This window comes from Dipodomys merriami, unplaced genomic scaffold (assembly GCF_024711535.1).
Source record: "Dipodomys merriami isolate MVZ:Mamm:240054 unplaced genomic scaffold, mDipMer1.0.p SCAF_198, whole genome shotgun sequence".
Lineage (NCBI taxonomy): Eukaryota > Metazoa > Chordata > Mammalia > Rodentia > Heteromyidae > Dipodomys > Dipodomys merriami.
Window position 1 is genome coordinate 1048613 of NW_027203359.1, and position 21626 is coordinate 1070238.

Genomic DNA, 21626 nt, shown 5'->3' on the forward strand with positions numbered 1-21626 from the left:
ATATATTGACTCTTTTACAGAACCAGCTTTTACTTTTGGTCCTTTTCTCTGTTGTGGTTCTAGTTTCTATTTCATTCATTTCCGCAGTAATCCTCATTCCTTCATCAGTTTTTAGCCTTTTAACTTTGGATGTGCAAAGCCCTCCTTAGTTGGAGTATTAGTGATGATAGAAACCCTGTTGGGCTGGGCTTGCTTGGGTTTCTCCTATCACTAAGGCAGGACTAGCTTGTCAGTCAGCAGTACGACTGAATGGACGGACATTAACCACCAACTCAGTTGGAATCCAGAGATAAGGTTCAGACTTCCTTTGGCCAATGGTCCCTCACTCACCCCTTCTGCTTAGTCTCTTATGGGAAATTGAAGCAAAGTTTTGGTGGCACATATCCTTCTAGCTGCAGAAAACCACAAGGATGTTGAGAACGCTGATTGTAACAAGAAACAGCTGGAAGGCCAGCTCAGCCAGAAGCTCCAGCCTGTCGCTGCATACTCCATGCACTCACTCTCTGCCACATGGCTTGAATTTTGAAGTGAGATAAAATGAAGACTCTCTTTCCTAGATGGAAAGAGGGGAGGGGTCCTCTGTCATAAGTCTGTCTTCTTCTTTCCTTTATTCTGGGTCTTTCTATGAAGAAGATCTTCTGCTTTGGTTGACTTACTTATAGAGCAAGCTTTTTATTGGTACATAGAAAAGGTGGGAAAAACAAATAAATGAAAAAATGGAAATAGACATTACCAGAGCCTTAGAAACAAACTGCCTTTTCCCCCCTGAAAACTACTATCTCTAAGGGAAGCCTTGTCCTGACTTCTAGCATAGTAATTAGTCTCCTTTCTTTTTTTTCATGTTATTTAGGTTGGGTGTGGTAGTCCACACCTGTAGTCTCAGCACCCAGGAGACTTAGATGGGAAGATCACCTGAAACCCAAGAGTTTGAGACCAGTTTGGGAAATGTAGCAAGACCACATGTTTAATCAAACAAGCAAATAAATAAGTCATTGTTGCATTATCCTTAATACAATGAAATTTAAAAATGTTTATATAAATGGAATCATATAACGTATACTTATGTTTAACTTCTTTTAGCTAGCATTATGTTTGAAATATTTTTGCTTGTTTTTGTGTAGCAGTAGTTTTCAGTGCTGTATATGATTTTATCATATGACCATTTCCAGTACATTGCTTTCTTCTCTTTGTGATGACTAGTGAAGTTATTTCCCATCCATTTGGGTCTGATAGTAGTAGTGCTGCTATGAGTATTCTTGTACGTGTTTCTTGTGTATAAATGTGTGTATTTCAGTCAGATGTCTGTCTCATTATATGCTCCCTCATTGAAAATCATTTGATGTGGCTTAAATCATAAAATACGAATTAGACCAGATAATTAGCACAGCAAACCAGGAAATTAGAAACCACTAGTAGGCCCATAAATAGATGTTGAGATTTGCTGAATGAACACCAGTGAGAACAGCTACTGAGCTGAGCTCCCTGGCAGACATAGGAAAAGGTGCTCATCCCTTGGAGCTCAGAGAATGGGTCTGGACTTCATAGAATCCATGCTGAGGATTTTGGTAAGGATAAAGTACTGATTAAAGTGGAGAGACGGGGGATGTTGTGGGGTCAGGACAACTTTTTGGTGGTAGAGTTGCTTGGTTTCCTCTTCTCTAGTGAACCTGACTCACCTTTGGGTCATTGTGTAGATCCTGTCTCCTCACGGGGGCCAGAGGAGTCTGGATTGGGCAGTGTACCCTGTGGTATTCACCCGTCCCCTCCACAGAGAGAAACTCCAGAGGCCTAGGGTGACCTGAGGGAGCCCCTTCTTTCTTAGTCATGAGGTGCTATTGACTCATGTGAGTTGAGGTGAGACCTAATCTTCAGTTGGACCAGCTAATCCCTAATGATGTAGGCACCCTCGGTTCTAGTTTAAGTTCCTTGCTTGGTGCTCTCCCCTCTTCTTATAAGCCGGAGGCTGTGTTGATTCTTCCCTGGTGTATTCCATAGGCAGAGGGGCTGCGGAGGCTGGGGCTTCAGCCCTTCCTGCCCTGGACTCCTTGGCTCTTACCTGGCTGGCTTCTCTAGTGGCATTGCAGCCAGGTACAGAATTAGGAAAGCCGAGAGCTGGGAAGGTGGCTCAGTGGTAGAGCGCTTGCCTTGCATCCACGAGGCCCTGGGTTCGATTCCTCAGCACCACATAAGCAGAAAAAGCCGGAAGTGGCGCTGTGTAAGTAGCATTTACATACATTTTCTGGGGGTGACCGAGTTCCAGGCCTCTCCTGTACCCACAAAGAGTCCCTTTGACTCTCCCACATGCCGCTCTCCTTGAGGTATCCCCACAGGACAGAGATCAAATGCAGTCAGATCAGCCTGGCTTGAGTTCTTTGCTGTGATTGTTTCTATACAGTGGGGTGAGATTTTTTGTTGCTGTTGTTGTTGTTTGAGGGTTTTTGTTGGTGGGGGGGAGGTCTTTTTGTTGTTGTTGTTTTTACCAATCTGGGAAAATTGGGGAGAAAGATTATTTGGGAGCCCTGGCAGGACGTGATCATTGTTTACACGGGAAACTCCTCACCTGTGCTCTCAGCATCTTTACACAGGAAGACTTCCTGAGCTGGCAAGTGTATCCAGAGTAAGAAAACAAGCATTGGGCCTACCCGTTGCCTCCGGAGTGGGGCTGAGCACGCCACCCTCCACTCCTAGTCCAGCCACAGCCCTCACTGACCAGCCCCTGCTGGCATTGCGAACTAGCCTCCTGCCTGCTGGTCCCCCCTGCCCTTGGCCTGCCCATCATATAATTTCCTCTGGTTGAGTGCTCCATTTTCCCACTCTCAAAAGCTGGGGCTAAGCACTCTAAAGTCTCGCCCAAGGCCCTGACAGTTGTGAACATCTCTGCCCTACCCTTGCATGAGCAAGGACAAAAGAGGAAATGACCAGAAGTAGGTTTCCAGAATTCATTAATTATTGAGAGAGAACAGTGTGTGGGTTTTCAGGCCTGTCTTATACAACCCCCTCTCTCTCTTCTCCTCCTTCCTCCCAGCCCTAGGGTTTCACAGTGCTCCCAAGGGCCTGTCCATCCCCTACCACAGCAGGGAGGGCCCAGGAAGTGACATTAGGCACAGTTAATGCGTTGCTTGTTAGCAACTCTGGTAAAAATAACACAACCTAGTGTTTAAGCAGGCTGCATGGCTCAAATGGAATCTGGAGATTATCCATGGATGGAATTGGCTAGTGTTAAGTCATAATTAGCACGAACTTTCTCTCCCCGCCCCCCCCCCTTCTCTCTCTCTTCAATTAGTCTGAATAATGCAGGACTGGCTAGCCGTGACAAAATGGTTAAAGTTCCTGCTTTATTTATGAGGTCCCCATTGCATGTAAGCAGAGCCAGGATCTCAGGAAATCATGACTGGTGTGTACAGAGCAGATGTGGAGAAGGGGGCCCTCTGCCCTTGAAGCCCCTTAGATTCCGTGTCTGAATTTAAGGGGGAGAAGTGTTCCATTCTCTGCAAACCCCAGGTTACCAGGAGCTGACCCCCAAAGGAGGTGACTGTAAGCCCCAGAATGCTGCCTGGCGCCCCAGGCTGGCCTTGCCCCTGGAGCCCTCAGTGGCAGAGGGACAACAGAAACATCTCCAGATGGTTCCTTTGCCTGTGACAAGTCAGAGTTGTCATGAGAGGACTGAGCGCCGTGCTTTCCTCCCACGCCTCAGTGGCCTATGATGCAGGATAAAAATGGCCAACCCTTTACAGAGAACAAGTATTTATACTCACATGGTAAACGTTGGGTTTGTGGTAAGGGAAGGAAATCTCTTCAATTAAATGATTGTAATGTTATTTCCAGGAAGGTGTAAATTTAGCCTTTATTTAGTCATCTTCAAAACATGCAGGAGTTAAAAAAATTTTTTTAAAGGGGGGTAGTTTATTTTTATTTATTTCAAACTCTTTGAATTCCCCGGGGGGGGGGGGAGGAGGGGGGAAATAGTTGAGTTTGGCCCAAATGGTGATAAGATTCACAATTCTATTCAAAGGATTCTAGAGCTTTAGAATAGAAAGAAAGAAAGAAAAAAAAAAAGCTGCAAGTCCTTAAAAGTACTCAGGGCACAAAAGAGTGGGCTACAGAGGGTACAGCTGGGGCTGTGTTTGGGTTTTTATTGTTTTCTAATCCTCAGCAGAATTGTGCTTAAAAGCTTTTTCTTTTAATCCAAGATTTTAGAGTTCAGCCAAATGCCATAAAATAGATTAACAAGATGGCTCTTGCATGATGGCCAATAGTAAAACGTGTGTTTTAAGTTAGATAGCTCACAAAACACTTGCAGAATGAGAGAAATTATGCTAACTAGAACTGCCTTCGGTTTCTTACTTCCTTTGAATGACAGTATAAGACAGGTCAGATGGCAAGTAAGTAAGAAGGGACGGTGTAGTGAAATACTGCAGTTTGTGACCTCATCCTGAGTGGGAGCTTTTAAAAGCTCCACTAGCTCCACGCGTTATCTCCTTCTAACTGTGGAAGCTCCTGCCTCTGTAATAGGTACATATGTTATTTGGGCTTTTAACTTGTTGTTTTTACAGTTTTACTTCACCCTTCTGCTTGCCATTAAAATGTGTGTCTAAAATGTATTAATTCCACAGATTAGCATAGCAAACTAATTCAAGTGTCCAAATTAAACCATATTTTTCATGGGTGCTCTATAAAAATCGAGATGCTTTTAGCATTCCATTCTGCTTGTGGTTGTATATTTTGTGTTATTTTGAAACTGCTGTATATCAAAGTGAGTTTTCTTTATGCAGCATTTTTTGTCCTCAAGAAAACACGGAAGAAGCCCTGTTGTTGCTGCTGATTAGTGAATCCATGGTAAGTGAAATGTGTTTCCTCGTCCTGTCTTCTGTCCCTGGGCCCCTCTTTTGCTATGCTATGCCCTCAGAATGGTAACATTTTTTGTCTGGAGAAAATACTTCCTGGACTCTAGACATTCACACGGTAAGACCAAAGGCTACCCTTATGAGAGGCTCACAAAAGCACAATAGCTATGTACATGTGGTCCAAATGGTATTTATCAAAATAAACTCCAAGAAATAGAAACAAAGGTTTTTTTTGTTAGTTTGGGTTTTTTGTTTTTGTTTGTTTGTTTGTTTTCTCCTTGGTCACTTTTTGCTTTCTATACATTTTGTCCTGTATGTAAGTTTATCTGTTTGGGGGAGGGCAAGGGGGAGCACAGAAACAGTGGGACAAAGGTTGAACAAATGGGCAGTGAGCCTCGCTAGACACTGCTGAAAATGAACCATACAACTTGTGATGGGGGAAGATCAGGAGGGAGACACTGGGAGAGAGAGAAGGAAGGAGTAACACTGTTCAAAAGAAATGTACGCATTACCTGACTTCTGTAACTAACCATAACCTCTCTGTACATCACCTTTACAATAACAATAAAAAAGAGAGAACATACTTTCTGGAGGGACGACTTGGGTGGGAAGAAAGCAGTCATAGTTTAGGATGTTTAAGTCTTGAACTGTTACCGCTGTCGATTGCTTACCTGCACCTCCTCCCTCCTTCGTAGCTGGCAGGTGTCCTGGCTCATGTGTGTATAAGTAAACTGCTACTCATGGCCCCCACTGGCCCCTTCCTGGGGAGACCAGCCCTGGGGTGACCTTTACACGCTTCCCACCCCACCCTGGAGTGCACAGGTGTTGGGATAAATCACTGGCTGGGTACATGAACTCTGGTTTCTGTGACAGGGGCCTGATGAAATACCCTGGTCCTGTCGCCTCTCCACATACCACCTGTTCTGAAGCCCCACAGGGTCCAGGCCATGCGAGCTGCTCCCCACTGCCGGGCTCTGCTGTTGAGAGGGAGCTTCGGCCAAACCTTTGGCCCATCTCTCAGGGTTTGGCTGGGATATTGAGCTTGAGTTCTAAAATGGAATCGTTGATTATTTATGGAGCTACTCCTCACAGCCCTATGCAGGCCCTGGCTTGAAGCCTTGGGGATGTGGTGTTACCTCTACAAGCTGAGCAAAATAGCAAGCTCTCGGAGCTCGACAGGCCATCCATTCACCTCCTTGTTACAGATGAGGACCCAAGGCCCAGAGCAGGCAAAATGCACATGTGGTGCAGTGGTCCACTGGTCTCCCTGCTAGATCATGCTGATCTCTTCCCAGGTGTCCATCCTCTGGGCAGCAAGTGGGGAGAAAGCAGTCCTAGAGTGAGGCGCTCCCTTCCCCCACCCCTGCTGCTCTATCAGCGGTGTGAGGAGGAGTGCTGTGCGCTGCCAGAGGCTGCAGCGAGTCAGGTGGGCAACTGCCTTGCCTCCAATTAAAACAAAACAGAACAACCTCAACAGAAAAACAACAGTTGGGCTTTGCTCCCTCTACGAAATGGCCCAGAGATGTTTACCTGAGCCAGGCCGCTCAAGTTACCATTGCATTTCACTTGGGCACCCTTGACGTCATTGGACTCACTTCCTGTCCAGGACGCAGGCTGCCCCTTGGCTCAGCTTTCCTCGACTGCCAGCTGGAAACCCAGGGCAGTGGCATTTCTATTCTCTGCTCTGCCTTAGCACTGGCCGGAGAGGCATACAGGTGGCATGTGTGTGCCATGGTGGTACCTGGCGGTAGTACAGTCACTGTTTTTCAGGTGAATGCATGTCACCTGCTTCGCCACCAGGATGGCGATCGAGGGCCGCCTGGCCACAGTTCCTTGGACCCACAGTGGACTCTTCACAACTCGCACAGTTACTTGTTAAAGCTCTGAAAGCATGGTAGCATGTATTTTAGGTTACTTGGACAATTCTGATGGAAAATACTGTGTTCCACACTCAGAGCCCGTGTGCTAGCCTTGAGTTTGTTGAAAGCCTGCTGTTCGTGGCTCCATCTTGTGATGGCGCCTCCCACCCTCCCGTTCCTTTCCAGAAGTGACAGAAATGAGTAATGCTCAAAGTTGATATCGCTCTGAGACAATCAGTTTGGGCTGGAACAATCTGTTCAGGGGATGGTTAAAGCCAGCAGTGGCCTGAAGTATGAAGGACCGGCTTCCCAGCCCAAGCAACCCTATTCTCCTTGGGCATTGTCCCAAGTAAAGTTGCTCCTACGAGCCTTGTTCTGTTCCTGTCCTGGGATTTCTTAATTCTCTCTTTTTAGGTCGAAGGTGAATATATGCTCGATTTCAGAACCAACATGAGGATTGTTTTTTAGAGATCTGACTGTAACTTAGAAGCATGCATTTATCCACCTACAGGAAATCATTTGGAAGTGTACTGCTTTCTCACTGTATAGCAAATTAGTTTTCTGCTGGACAGAGAGATTATCACACTGTATTTGTACAACTACCACGGAGACAGTATTCCAGGAGGCTTATTACTTGTGGATCTGCTTTGTGTTGGAGATTATATTATTTGTTTGTTGATGGTACTGAAGTTCGAACTCAGGGCTTTAGCCTTGCTAGGCAGGCACTCGACCGCTTGAGCTATAGCTCCAGTCCTTTTGCTTTAGTTATTTTTCCAGATAGAGTCTCATGTTTTTGCCTGAGCTCAGCAGACCAGGATCCTATGTGACATCAGACATAGCTAGAACCACAGGTGAGTGAGTGCCCCCTTACCAGCTTACTGGGATCTTGTTAACTTCTTTGCCCAGACTGGCCTCAAACTGTGATCCTCCAAGTCTTTGCCTCCAAGCTGGGATTACAAACAAGTACCACCATACCCAGCTAGACTGTACCTTTTTAATCAAAGGATACAAAGATTTTCCCTGGTGGGAAAAGAGGATACATTAGGTAAACTTGCAAATCTCTCCTGAGGAGTGTCTGTTTGTTTTGCTCCCTTTCAGGCACTGGTCTGGGTATGAAATATATATAACAAATAGGTAAAAGCAGGCTGTTCATACAGGCCCTCCTCCTTTAGAGAGCCTTTTGTTGGGCTCCAAAGATACTGCGTAGAGAAAAACTTAGAATGAAATCTTCAAAAGCAGGCTTGTTTCCATAAGAGGTGACTCACTTTGTAGGAAGTGGCCTGTCTTGTGTATTCTCGTTGACTTTGACATTTAAGAGCCAGGCGTTTTAAAGTGAGTAAGTTCTGATGGGTGGCTAGAAGTAAACACCTTGGACTCACACAGAAAGCAGGCTTTTTGCCTCATTAGCGAGGGGGAAGGTATACGCCTGGCCTTTCTGAATGTCAGGCAGGAAGAAATACCAGCCTGGAGACAAGTGACCCCCAAATCTTGTGTGCCACTGTCACAGACAAGCCTGTGGGGCTCAGACAGATGGACGTGAGACTTCTCCTAATGAGCTGAGTGCAGGGCGGGGGAAGAGTGGCAGGCAAAATCCAAGGGGGAAAAAAGGAAAATGAGCTGGCTGTTGCGTCTCTAGTACGTGAGGTCTATCTGGAGGAATCTGTGGCGAAATTAAATTTCAGCAGTAATGAAAACATGTTGCTGTGAAGAGCATTCGATTTCTGGGAGGAAGAGATGCGTCAGCCTCGCTGTGCCTGATGGATTTCAGCACTCAGGCCACGGGGCTGTGGAGTTGAGCCCTCCATGTTAGTGTCATGTAGAGTGCAAACCACTCTCTCTCTCTCTCCTCTTCTCTTCTGCATCTGTTTCGTGATTGGCTTTTCATGATCTCAGGAAAGGGACACCCCACCTCTGGAGGGCTGGTAGGAATGGAGGACACCATGTGGTGATGGGAGAAGCAGGGCTGCGAATGTCCTCCACGGATTAACGTAGAGCAGAAGCTAAATCCCAAGTGAGATATGGCAGGGCCTCCCCTGAGGGATGGAGAGGCTGCCCAGAGCCTGCTGTGTCTACCACAAGGCTGGCTGTGCACCAGAGCCCTGGGAAGCACTTCCTGCTTTCTCTAAGCTCCCAGACCTTTCTCCAAATACCTGCCAGGCCTTCAGCGCGAGTCAAACCATGTACCATGTGCACCTAAGTGCTCTGGAGGTTTTGAATACATGACCTGAGATGAACAGGCCCTTTATTCCCTCCCTCCCTCCCTCCCTCCTACCTCTCAGCAAACCATTAGCGGCAAGAGGGTCCTGGTGGCCTCTGGTCCACACAGTGATGGGCAGGCGTGTGGACCAGCTCACCATCTGCCTGTCTCTTCCATGTCATCCTTAGGCCAATCGAGATGCTGTGCTGAGCAGGATACCGGAGCACAAGAGCGACCGCCTCATCAGTCTGCAGAGTGCATCCGTGGTCTACGATTTACTGACCATTGCTCTTGGGAGAAGAGGCCAGTATGAGATGCTGTCTGAGGTACACCTGCTGAGTCTGGTTGACTACTAGGTGGCAGGGATGGCGGGATGGCTCAGAGAAGAGCTCCCTGGTCCAGGCACCTCTCCGTCATTGGTAGTTGATATGGGGCTACTCATGTAACTTCCATTTCCTCCTTTGTGATTGGACTTAATGACTGAGTTGTAGAATGCTGGATGGTTTCTAACTCCAGGCTGTGAATGGGGAGGGAAGGCAGTTTCTCTTCCATTGTTATTCCCACTGCCCCCTGATTACGAAAGTCTGGTGATGGCATTGTCTGGCCCATGTATGGTCAGGTTGACTGGTAGGGACCTTGTCAGAGTAAATGCTGTCTGTGTTTAGCAAGTGTTACTTGGCTAGGAGGGGCTTGTTGACTGTAGACCTTGTAAGGGTCTTCTGTTGTCTTCTTGCTTCTAGGAAACACTCAGGACACCTTCTGTATGTTTCATGGTTTGAGAAGGGATAGGTTTATCTGAGCTATGGTTATGTATTATGTTCCTTCCCAGAATGCCAGATTTCGTGTTGGTACAGAGATTAATTTATCTTTTCTCCAGCAAATGTTTTTGGGGGGGAGGTTGGTTGTGGAGCTTGAACTCTGGGCCTGAGCGCTGTCCCTCAGCTCTCCAGCTAAAGGCAAGCATGCTACCATTTGAACCACAGAGCCACTTCTAGTTTTCTGGTGGTTGATTGGAGATAAGAGTCTCACGGACTTTCCTTGCCCAGGCTGGCTTTGAACCATGATCCTCAGATCTCAGCCTCTTGAGTAGCTAGGATTACAGGCGGGAGCCATCGGCACCCAGCCAGCAAAATTTAAAAAAAAAAAATAAGAGGGAAAGAAACAACCTATTTTGTTAAAATAAACTTTCCCATGTTATTTATCTTTCTCCTTCTAAATTTATTCTCATTGCGGCAGCCTCTGGGCATGGGGACAGGGAGTGACATACAGTAACAGATTGGCTGAAATCAGATCAGAGCTCGCCTCGCCCCCCAGCCCGGGTGCATCTCCACATTAGGCAGGAGCCTGGGGAACAGATGAGCCCGCGTGGCTTGCATCTTTTTTTAGTCTCTGGTTTGGTGACTATACAGAGCGATGGTTACTCAGCCTTCAAAAACACCAAGGCCCCCACGATGAGGCAGGATAACATGGTGCGTGCAGAAGCCCCGCTCACAGGGCCTGCTTGCCAGGGCCTGGTCCTAGCATATTCACCCAGCTCAGATTGTCCTCCTCTGGGAGCCTTGCTTTTTCTGGGTTCCTCCTCTCGACCAGCTTGATCCTGTCAGGTATGGGCTCCAGGCCTCCTGCTCATGGTCTAGGTATTTTCTTCCTCTATAGACAGATCACTTAGCCCCCAGGTCTCTGGTGGGGTGTGGCCTACCGTATGTCTTCATACCTTCATGTAGCAATGCAGCCTTTCCCCAGGTAGAAATCTACCCTCGTCCCTCAGGGCAGAAGCTCCTCTGACAGGCCGCAGAGTCTCTGCTCTCAGCTCAGTGTCCTCCCATGGATGGCCCCGGGACACGACTGTGTGTGCCCGCAGCTCTGTGGCGTATGCCTCCTCTCAGCAAGGAATCCTTGTTTTCACTCAGATGACTTTCACCTTGATGTCGCATGCGGCCTCCACCTTGTGGGGATGATCTGACACCAAGTCACTGCAGAGTCTGGAGCCCTGTGTGTACCTCACTAGCCACCTTTAAAATGGTTGAAGCAGCTGGGTGCTGATGGCTCACACCTGTAATCCTAGCTACTCAGGAAGTTGATATCTGAGGATCACGGTTCAAAGCCAGCCCGGGCAAGGAAAGTCCATGAGACCTGTATCTCCAATCAACCACCAGAAAACTGGAAGTGGCACTGTGGCTCAAGTAGTAGAGCTCTAGCCTTGAACTGAATTGTTCAGGGACAGGGCCCAGGACCAGAGTTCAAGCCCTATCACCCACCAAAAAAATAATAATAATAACATTAACATGCTTGAGGCAGTGCCAAAGGCTGCCTTCAGGGTACTGGAGAGGGCAAAGTGGGGGCCTTCACGGGATGTGGTGCGGGGAGAAACAAGGGGGACTTACCTCTCCATCCCTCCAGCCTTTTAGATTTTTGTATTTTATCTCTACTCTTAGAAATATAACTCAAATGATAGACTATATAAAATTCACATCTTTAGCCAGGCACAGGTGGCTCACGCCTATAATCCTAGCTACTTAGGAGGCTGAGATCTGAGGATCATGGTTCAAAGCCAGCCCAGTGAGACTCTAATCTCCCATTAATCACCCAAAACAGGAAGTGGAGCTGTGGCTCAAAGGGTTGAGCATGAGCCTTGAGCAAAAAAGCTTAGGAACAATGCCCAGGCCCTGAGTTAAAAAACCAAAACAAAACAAAACAAAAAACATTTATTCAACACATATGTGTGCTGTCAGCTGTTCCCTGCCACGGGCCTGCAATCAGATGGGTCCAGTGTGGACACAGTGCAGCCTCTGTCCTCGGACCTCTCCCAATGGGGACAGAAGGGACCAGTTGACCCTGGAAGGCTCAGCATGCCCTCCCTAGAAGTTCAGCACACCTCAGGGGGCTCAGCACCCCTTACATCCTGTGCTGGAGGGCTTGCATACTTGGCTTTGGTTTCTTCTGCACTCTCCCTCTCCCTCTCCCTCTCCCTCTCCCTCTCCCTCTCCCTCTCCCTCCCCCCCCCCTCCCTCGTGGGGCTTGAACTCTGGGCCTGGGCACTGTCCCTCAATTCTTCAGCTCAAGGCTAGCATTCTACCACTTACTTGAGCCACAGCATCACTTCTGGTTTTCTGGTGGTTCATTGCAGCCTTATGGACTTTCCTGCCTGGGCTGGCTTTAAACCACTATCCTCAGATCTCAGCCTCCTGAATAACTAGAATTACAGGCATGAGCCACCATTGCCCGGCTTTTCCCTGCCCTTTCTATGTAAGCATCTGGTATGCCCATGGCAAATGTGATGACTGCCAACCTGAGATTCAGATCTTCTGACCAATATGGCGGATGTCATATTGGAAACATGAAAGCTCATGGCACCCCAGGAGGCCACGCCACCCCTCCTGAGGATGGGCCTGCACCCCTACTCTGCCCTGCAGAAGCCATCTCTCCCCTGCCTCACCTCACCTCCTGCTTCCCTCACCTCCTGCTTCTCTCCTGCTGTCTTAAATCCATTTGCCTTACGTTTTTGTTCTCTCTCACCTGCCCTTCCACTTCCTCAGGACTTTGAGTGAAGAGAATTTGATTTTAATTTATGTAAATTTCACATAACAAGTGGTGACCTCAAGTGCAAGGATGTGGTAGGAGGGGCATCAGGGAATCAGACAGGGCAGGACAGTAACTTTGTGACGGTGCTGCGGGAGGTAGAGGAGAAGCAGCATGTGTGGGATTTGCTACTTACTGTTAGTGGCCTCAGATTTCCACTGGGATTTTGAACAAGGGGTCTGCTTTAGTCTAAGAGAAAGAGATACCCTTCCCAATGGGTCTTGTAGAGGACTGATCTGCGAGCAGATCCTCTCTGTCTCAGAAAGACTGAGGTGAGTGTGCTTTGCACACATGCAGTCTTGGTATGCATACACAAGAGCTGGCAGCCATCAGCCTGTTAGGACAGAAGAGGGTCTGTCCTGAGCTTTTCCTCTTCTTCTTATCCCAGCCAGCAGCAGCACTCCTACAGCAGGGTGGGACTTGGTTTCCTGCTCTCCTCTCCTTGGCTGACCCAGTCCACAGACCAGGGAAGGGAAAAGAAGGGGAGGGGAGGGAAGGAGAGCAACTACTATGAATACAAGTACAAGCTCATCTTTCCTCCTGTCACTGGTGCCCATGGACGATGGGTGTGTCCTACAGCTCTGTGCAGACCCAGCCTTTAAAGAGCCTGGTTGTATCTGGGAAGCAGAGGCTCTGTCATGGGATATCATTCGATCCCTTTCTTCTGCAGTGCTCATTTAAGGCTGAAGTCTACTCTCCCGGTTTAAGACCAGCAGCCTTGGTGCATGCCCACACCAAGCTTGCTTTCCTTCAGGCCTTGATATTGGGCAGCGATGACAGAACAACCATCCCAGGCTCGAGGTGGATGAGAGCCTCACTCCGACAGGTTTAAATATAAGCACAATGTTTACCATCACTCCAGTGTATTCGTTTTCATGTTTTTTAGAAGACTAATTGTGAGTCCTGCTGAAAGGTTTGTGTAGGAAGGAACATTTCTTTTCCCCCTTTAATTTAAACAACAGCCTTGGTTGGCATGACAACCCACGCTATTAAAAGTAAAGCAAGGAGCCCTGCTTCCTCTGGTTTTCAGAATGAGCCCAAACCGCTAAGCAGGTTTGTTTCTTGAATTTGACTATTCGTCGCTCCATTTTGACGGAATATCATGCGTCCTTCCTGCAGGCTGTATGTGTGCCCCTGCATAGACATGGCCGCTTTAAGGCTGAAATGGTATTTTGATCTATGGTTCTGTGGGTAGGCCTGTCTGGTTAGTTACTGATAGTTCTAAAAGGACACTTGCACCTCCCTAGCCGACACAGGCTGGAGAGCACCATACATGGAGCTGGGCCTGCCTGGGAGCCCGCTCTTTGCTAAGCTGCTTTGGAGTTGAACCACCAAGAGGCCTGAAAGACATCAGTGGTGTGAGAGGTGCCAACAGAGACACAGACTTGTGAAAAACCAGGGCAGAGAGTTCAGCTCCTGGGGAAGGCTGAGTAAAATCTTGCTGAATCAATCTGGTAATCTCAGCACTTGGCCAGCAGGAGGAAGAAAATGAGAAGATTGGGAGTTCCAGGCTAGCCTGGGCTATATAACAAGGAAAGATTAAACAACAACAACAAAAAGAACAAAACTTTGCTGAAGCCAGGTGCCAGTGGCTCACACCTATAATCCTAGCTACTCAGGAGGCTGAGATCTGAGGACTGAAGTTCAAAGCCAGGCCAGGCCAGAAAGCCCATCAGACTCTTCTCCAATTAACCACCAGAAAGCTGGAGTGGCGCTATGGCTCAAGTGGTAGAGTGCTATCCTTGAGCTGAAGAGCTCAGAGACAGCGCCCAGGCCCAGAGTTCAAGCTCCAAAACAAAACAAAACAAAACAAAAACCCACAAAAAAAAAAAAACTTTGCTGAATTGCCAGCACTTCCCAGCCCAGGTGTACTCACTGTCATTTCTTGAGCTTTGCAGGTAAACTGACCCCTCCCACCCCCTCCCCACCCCCCAGAAGGGCAGCAGGCAGGCTGAGGTTAATGGGAATTAGGCAGCAGCAGACGAGTTGGGCCCTACTCTGTACATAGATCATGAACAGATCTCAACTCTGTTATCTTTCCATGACACCCTGCCCCCAAAGAATCTTAGCCCTTTAATGTAGAGGCATAACTCAAGTTGGAGAATGCCAGGCTTCAGTGATAAAGCCAAGTAAGAGCACAAGGCCCTAAGTTCAAGCCCCAGTACTGTTGTGAAAAAAATAATAACAATAATCTCAGTTCCTGCTGTGATTGATGGTGCTTCCGTCTTTCGAATGAAGTGTTGCTTTCATCTGTGGCACTCATTAGAAATTCCTTAGTGTGGCTAGCTTTAGAGAAACAAGCATGCAGAGATGCCCGTTTTATTTGCTTTAACAATAATTTAATATGCTATCTTCAACTTTTTAAAGGGCACAATTCAGTGGCATTTAATTACCTTCACATTGTTGTATACAATATTGTAACTATCTAGTTTCAGACTTTTTAAAATCACATTAGACAGAAACTCTACCCATTAAGCAATAGTTCCCCCCACCTCAGCAACCTCTAGTCTACTTTCAGTCTCTATGAATTTGCCTGTTTTAGGTACCTGGTATTAAATGGAATCATACAGTATTCACTTTTTTTTTTTTTTTTTTGACCAGTCCTAGAGCTTGAACTCAGGGCCTGGGCACTGTCTCTGAGCTTCTTTTGCTCAAGGCTAGCACTCTACCACTTGCGCCACAGCGCCACTTCCTGCTTTTTCTGTTTATGTGGTGCTGAGGAATTGAACCCAGGGCTTCATGCATGCTAGGCAAACACTCTACCACTAAGCCACATTCTCAGCCTCAGTATTCACTTTTATATCTGGCTTTTTTACTTAGTTTAATGGTTTTCAGGTTCAGCCATCTCATGACAAACTGTCAGCTAGTATTCTTTTAGAACTTTATGCCTTTTTATCGGCAGAACAATATTCCGTCGTATGCATATGCTACATTTTGTTTTGTCCATTCATTAATTGAGGGACACGCACGTTTTCACCTTGAGGCTATCACAAATATGTCACAGTACTGGCGTACACATAGCTGAGTTCCTCCTTTCGGTTCTTTTTAGCAATACCTGCCAGCTCATATGGTAATTCTATGTTTAACTGTTTGAGGAGCTACCAAACTGATTCTCACAGTGGCTGTGCCATTTAACATTCTGCTCCTATATACTAGGGTTCTAGTAACTCCACATCTCACCTACACTTGCTATTTTGGTAATGGCTATCCTAATGGATGGTAACTGGTATCCATTGTGGCCTTGCCTGGACTTTCCCTAGTCACTGATGACCTTGTACATGTGTTTATTAGCCATTTATCTTCTTTGCCAAAATGACTGTTCAACCCCAGTGCTCATTTTTTGCTGTCACATAGTGTTGAGTTATAGTTATTCTTTATTTATCATACATAATAAACTCTTACTGGAATATGATTTGAAAATATTTCCTCCCATTCTGTGTGTTCTCTGTTCACTCTTGATTATGAGACTGTCCTTTAATACATACGTTTTTAATTTTAATTAAGCCCAGTATATTTTTCTTCTCTTGCTTATGTTCCACTGGCAAATCCAAGATCCTGAAGTTTTACCCTAGGTTTTCCTCTAAGTATTTTGTAGGGTTTGCTCTTATATTTAGGCTATTGGGTCCATTTTGGGTTGGTTTTATAGATGGTTTTGCACATGCAGATCCAGTTCTTCCAGCACAGTTTGTTGAAGGACTATTCTTTCTCTCATTGCATGGACTTGGCACCCTTACAAAAATCAACTAACAATAGAAATCTGGTTTCCTTACTCTGTCCCATTGGTTTATATGCTTATCTTTATGCAAACAGGCTACAGGTCAGACTGGACCCTCAGACTATAGATTAGAGGTCCTGCTTCAGTCTTGTTTGGAATGCCACCATCTTTGCAATTCCCTGCATCCCTCTAGTTGTTCTGAGGCCCTACTTAAAGGATAACAAACAAATTGATCCAAACTCTCCATCCATTTTTATTTCTCCATTTGAGCCAATAATGCACATTTGTTTTGTATATAGCATGCTGCTGGCCTGCCACTAGCTGAGCTTCATACTTTTCTCCTTCATCTATGCATGGTGAGGCTGCAGCTCAGGTTGAAGTGCTGAAACCAGGTGCCCTGAGCCAAGGCGGATAGATTGAGAAGTGTAGGGGTGGGACAGTTGAGGAGGAGGGAGAGAGAGGAATGAGGTTCTTGTGTCTTGAGTGTAGTATATTTTGTAAGGATGACAAGGAGGCAGCTACATCAGCCAAGCAGTAGAGGGAGTGAGTGGTCTTGGGCCCTGGAGACCCATTTACAAATTCCTGTCCAGACTTGATGGAGTTGCTTTGTGTAGTTGAGAAGGGATTTTGCCTGAGAATGATATCCAACATTCAAATTCTTTATTAAAGTCTGAGACTTTTCAAAAACAGCTCACTCTCTCCCCTCTCACTGTGGCCACAGGCAATGATATCCTTTAATTTAGGCATTTGCCAAAGAAATAAAACTTCGTGACTCCTCTGCCTGGCGCAGTCTTGCTATTTTAAAGCAAAAAGAAACAGAAAGAGGTGGTACAAGGATACAGAGTTTGCTCTATTTTACTTCCAAAGTAAGAGGAGAAAACTTGGTCAAACATAAACATTGTATCTGTGTGTCCTCACAATTCAGGGAGACGGAGGGAACTTGTTTTTGTAGCTGAATACTTTTTAGAATCTTCTTCTGGACCCAGACTCCTGTGGAGAAGATCTCTCAAACCCCATTTTAATTTGTGCCTTTATTTTTAGCTAATTTAGAAATAAGAGCCCTTGTCAGTGGCTCATGCCTATAGTCCTAACAACTCAAGAGGCCAAGATCTGAGGACCATGTTTTGAAGCCAGCCTGGGTCAGAAAAGTCTCTGTGAGACTCTTTTTTTTAATTTTTTTTTTTATTTTTGGGTCTGGTCATGGGGCCTGAACTCTGGGCCTGGGCACTGTCCCTCAGCTCTTCAGTCAAGGCCTAGCGCTCTACCACTTGAGCCACAGCGCCACTACCGGCTTTTTTTCTTTTTGCTTATGTGGTGCTGAGGAATTAAACCCAGGGCCTCAGGCATGCAAGGCAAGTGCTCTACCACTGAGCCACCTTCCCAGCCCTCTGTGAGACTCTTATCTGCAATAAACTATTCAAAAACTAGTAGTAGTGCTGTGGCTCAAGTGGTAGAGCACTAGCCTTGACTACAATGAGGCCCAGGGACAGCACCCAAGCCCTGAGTTCAGGTCCCACAACCAACAAAAAAAGAAAGAAAGAAAAGGGGGAAAAAAGGAAGAAGAGCTCTGAATTGGGCATTGTAAGATCTGAGTTCTAACTTCATCTCTACAACTATGTGACCTTGAGCCAGTCCTATTTCCTGTCTGGGCTTGCTTTCTACATCCATAGAGTAAAAAGGGGACCAGATAATCCTTAAGGTCTCTAGTTACTTGTTTTCTGTTTATGTCATTCTGTAGGTCTAAGACAATGGTCAAATTGTCTAAATAGGTAGGTAATTTTTAATTGCTGGAGGTAAAGGAGCAAATTACTATCCACGTACCATGTTAAAAATTTAAGATTACAGCTGAGTGCATTGGCTTTAGCCAATAATCCTAGCTACTTGGGCAGCAGAGATTGAGGAACTGTGGTTCAAGGTCAGTCTGTCTTTCTGTCTGTCTGTCTATCTATCTATCTATCTATCTATCTATCTATCTATCTATCTATGAGACTCCATCTTGACCAATGACATGCTGGTGTGTGCCTGTCATCCCAGAGATATTAGAAAACACAAATAGAAGGATTGCAGTCCAGGCTAACTGGAGCATCAATTGAGACCCTATATTGAAAAGAAATAATGTAAAAAAAGGCTGGTGGAATGGCTCAAGTGGCAGAGTACCAGCCTAGCAAGGATTTGGCTCTGAGATTAAAATTTCTAAAACTTTTTAGTACTCCCTAAAAAGTTACATTTAACCACTGACTCATGAGGTTGTATGATGTAGAGAGGAAAACCTCCGCACCCAATGCAGCATGTGTGTGATACAAACAGCTAGCATCCAGCCACCTGTCCGCAGGTGAGGCAATTCACCGTGTGACCATTCTTTCATGGACTTCAGCCTTGGGCTTGAGGCCAGCTTTGTGAGTATCAGATTGTTTATTTCTGCCCCTTCCCCTGTGGGTTTTGGATGCTAAACCTCACTCTTAGGTTCCAAAAATAGACTCTGGCTTCTCCTTGCTTGTGGCATTATGCAGCTGTCTTTGCCCAGGGCCCAGTTGGTGTGATTAGGCCTTGCGTACAAGGGGCTATAATTACCAAATCCCTCTGATGCCAGAAGAGCGGCTCCTATCCGGAACCCCTCAAAGACCACTGCTTATGAGAAGCTGAAATAAGAGCATGGAGAAGCACCAGCTCTGCTCCGGCGGGAACACGTTGCAAGTGACATTCCCACTACCATGCCATGAATAATCCTAATCCCACAGAGGGCTTGACAGCTATTCTGCCAGGTTCCCATGGCATCAAGTGAGTGTCACCATGACTAAAGAGGGTGGCAGGGATGCACCCCCCTTGGCTGCATCTGCCCTTCCTGGTAGGCTGTTAGTACTGCTGCCAAGCCTGTCCTCTGTGCCCGTGAAGAAGGTGATCTAGACCTGTTTTTTTGTGCCAGGTCTCAAATCTGCAGCCGTGCTCACATACCTTATCCCCTCCCTCCACCTGACACTGAATCCCACCATCACCCTCTTTTACCCTCAAAGACTCCTGCCCCTTCTCCCTTGGCCATCCACGGGTACCACACATCCATTCCCAGCGGTTCTCACTTCCGGTCATCTCGCTTCTCCAAGCCCTGCTTTTCAGCATTGCCCATAGCCACTGTCATGATAGCGGTCCTCTTTCTGGGTCAGACACTCATGGGAGCATCTTTCATGCGCTCCCTCAGCCCCCAGGACAGCCCTCTGCATGGGGAGACAGACGCTTGATTAGGCCTAGGCAGTCACCCCAGAGCCAGTGCCTTCTGAAGAAGGCATGAATGTAGCTGCTGCTGCTCCTCCTCCTCCTCCTCGCCTTCCTTTTCCTCTTTCTGCTTCTTTCCCTCCTCCCTTTATTTCTCCCTGCCTTCTCCTCCTTTAGTGTCTCCTCCTCTTCCTCCTCTCCTTCTTCTTTCCCCTCTTCCTTCTTTTCCTCCTCCCCCTTCTTCTTCCTCCTACTCTTCTCTTCCCTCTCCTTTTCTCCGTTTTCTGCCCTTCTGCCTCCTCCTCCCCCTCCTCCATCCTCCTCCTCCTCTTCCTCCTCCTCATCACACCAGGCCTGTGAGCTTCAGTAGCCGGTTTCCTGGGCCCCATACATATGACACCTGCCATCTTCTGGGAAATCCATTTTCTCCAGTACTTTTCCACTGGGACCAACATTAAAATGGAAATGCTTTGATTTGATTTGACTTTTTTTTGATTTGTAGATACTTTTGCATTTTTATTTGTGTACAGTTTTTACATTTTTATGCTGTCACATACAGATAGGATCGGGGTTTCCTAAAGGGCTCAGACAATTGGGGGAACATACACCCTGTCTGAGAGGCTGTAGATACCAAACCTCCCCCATGCCAACCTCCCCCATGACAAGTTCCTTGTCACTTACAGGTGTTCTTTGGCAGGTGTTTTCTTACGATTGGGGGTGCCTGGATGACCTGGGCTGGGCAAGAGTGTGTCTCTTGCTGTTTATGGAAACCTAAGAGAAGATATGTTAGGTACATCAGGATTTGGGGGACATCTGGAGCTGTCCGGACACATTGAGAGCTGGCTGTGTATCACGTGCTGTCGGGAGACCGCAGGAAAGCAGACCGTTCAACTGTGATGGAGTTCCTATGCCTCTGAGCTGGGATGAGATAGTTTCAGTTTGCAGTCACTGGCTTACAGTGATTTTATGGCATCCCCAAGGCTTATTATGGGATATGGGTTGTTATAGTTACAAGAAAGCTATCCAGACTGGGTGGGGACAGTGAGAGCTGCAGCGGGATAGAGGCAGTGTGTGGCTGCCTAAATCTTTGTCTAGTCAAGTGTCTTTGAGGGGGAAGTATGCCTTGCCTACCGTGTGCCCCTGGGTATTCAGAATCAGGGGAGCATCTTGAAAATCCCACAGGCTGTAAGCTCTCGGTACTCTGTAGCCTCAGGGATACCCAAGAGGCCACACAGACACCACCCCCACCACCCCCCCACACCCTCCATTAGCAGAAAATGCACTGCTGAACCTCTGACATCATTCCAGGAGGACGTGGCCTTTTTAAAGGCCTTTTCTCAGCTACACTTCACTGGGTGCAGTGTGACTGGGGCTGCTAAGTGCTCACAGTGACTGCAGTCCTACAGGCAGGAGAGTGGAGAGCTTACAGAGTTCAGACTCTGGAAACAGGCGGCTCAGATTTCCAGCTAGCTCTGCCACCAGCTCCAGGAGACAGGAGATGGTGTGTCACTTAACACCTGTGTGCTTCCCACTCCCGGCCCCTCCCCTCTGGGAGGGCGGGATCAGCCGCACCTGCGCAGGCCACGTGGGGTTGTTAGGGGTGACCCAGTACCGGGAGACTTGGAGAGCAACTAAAACAGTGCCTGACTACTTTGCAAGCCTTACCAGAAAACTTGCCAAATAAATCAACCAACATGCATTCTAGTCCAGTTCTTTAGTGTTGTGCCCTCTTTCCAAAGGCCTCATATTGCGTCTTCTCCTGAAAGAGTAAACTGACAAGTATGAAATTGGATGCATTTTCTTTATTAAGATGAAAAGTGTTTTTGAAAGACTTCGCTGGTCAGAGGAGTGCACACCATTTTGTCTCAGTTTTCAGGAGGCAGAGGCGTCACTTGAGCCCAGGGGTTGGAGACCATATATATATATATATATATATATATATATATATATATATATATATATATATATATATATATAGTTAGTTAGTTAGTTAGTTAGTTAGTTAGTTAGCTAGTTAGAAATGTTGAAGGAGTAATAGTGATCTTGATTTAGCATTTCCTAGCCCGTATCTGAGGTCCGTTCCCAGTAGCCTTTTTTAAGTATGAACCCGGCCTCCCAGGAGCAGAGTTAATTGTCTTGTCTATACATACCCAGCCTGTGGTGAGGCCCACATTCTTCCTTTCCAGCTACTGTAAAGCTCATGACCTCCTCTTTTTTTTTTATTG

General features: G+C 46.8%; 1 protein-coding gene across 4 annotated transcripts in view; it reads left to right on the plus strand.

Moving 5' to 3' along the window:
• Ttc7b (tetratricopeptide repeat domain 7B) overlaps positions 1–21626 on the plus strand; it is a 211873-nt gene that overhangs the window by 98222 nt on the left and 92025 nt on the right. For all 4 annotated transcript variants that reach the window (XM_070028563.1, XM_070028564.1, XM_070028565.1 and 1 more), the window contains 2 exons: positions 4773–4836; positions 9089–9226. In XM_070028563.1, coding sequence (XP_069884664.1) covers positions 4773–4836; positions 9089–9226 — 202 coding nt within the window. The remainder of the gene's footprint in view (positions 1–4772; positions 4837–9088; positions 9227–21626) is intronic.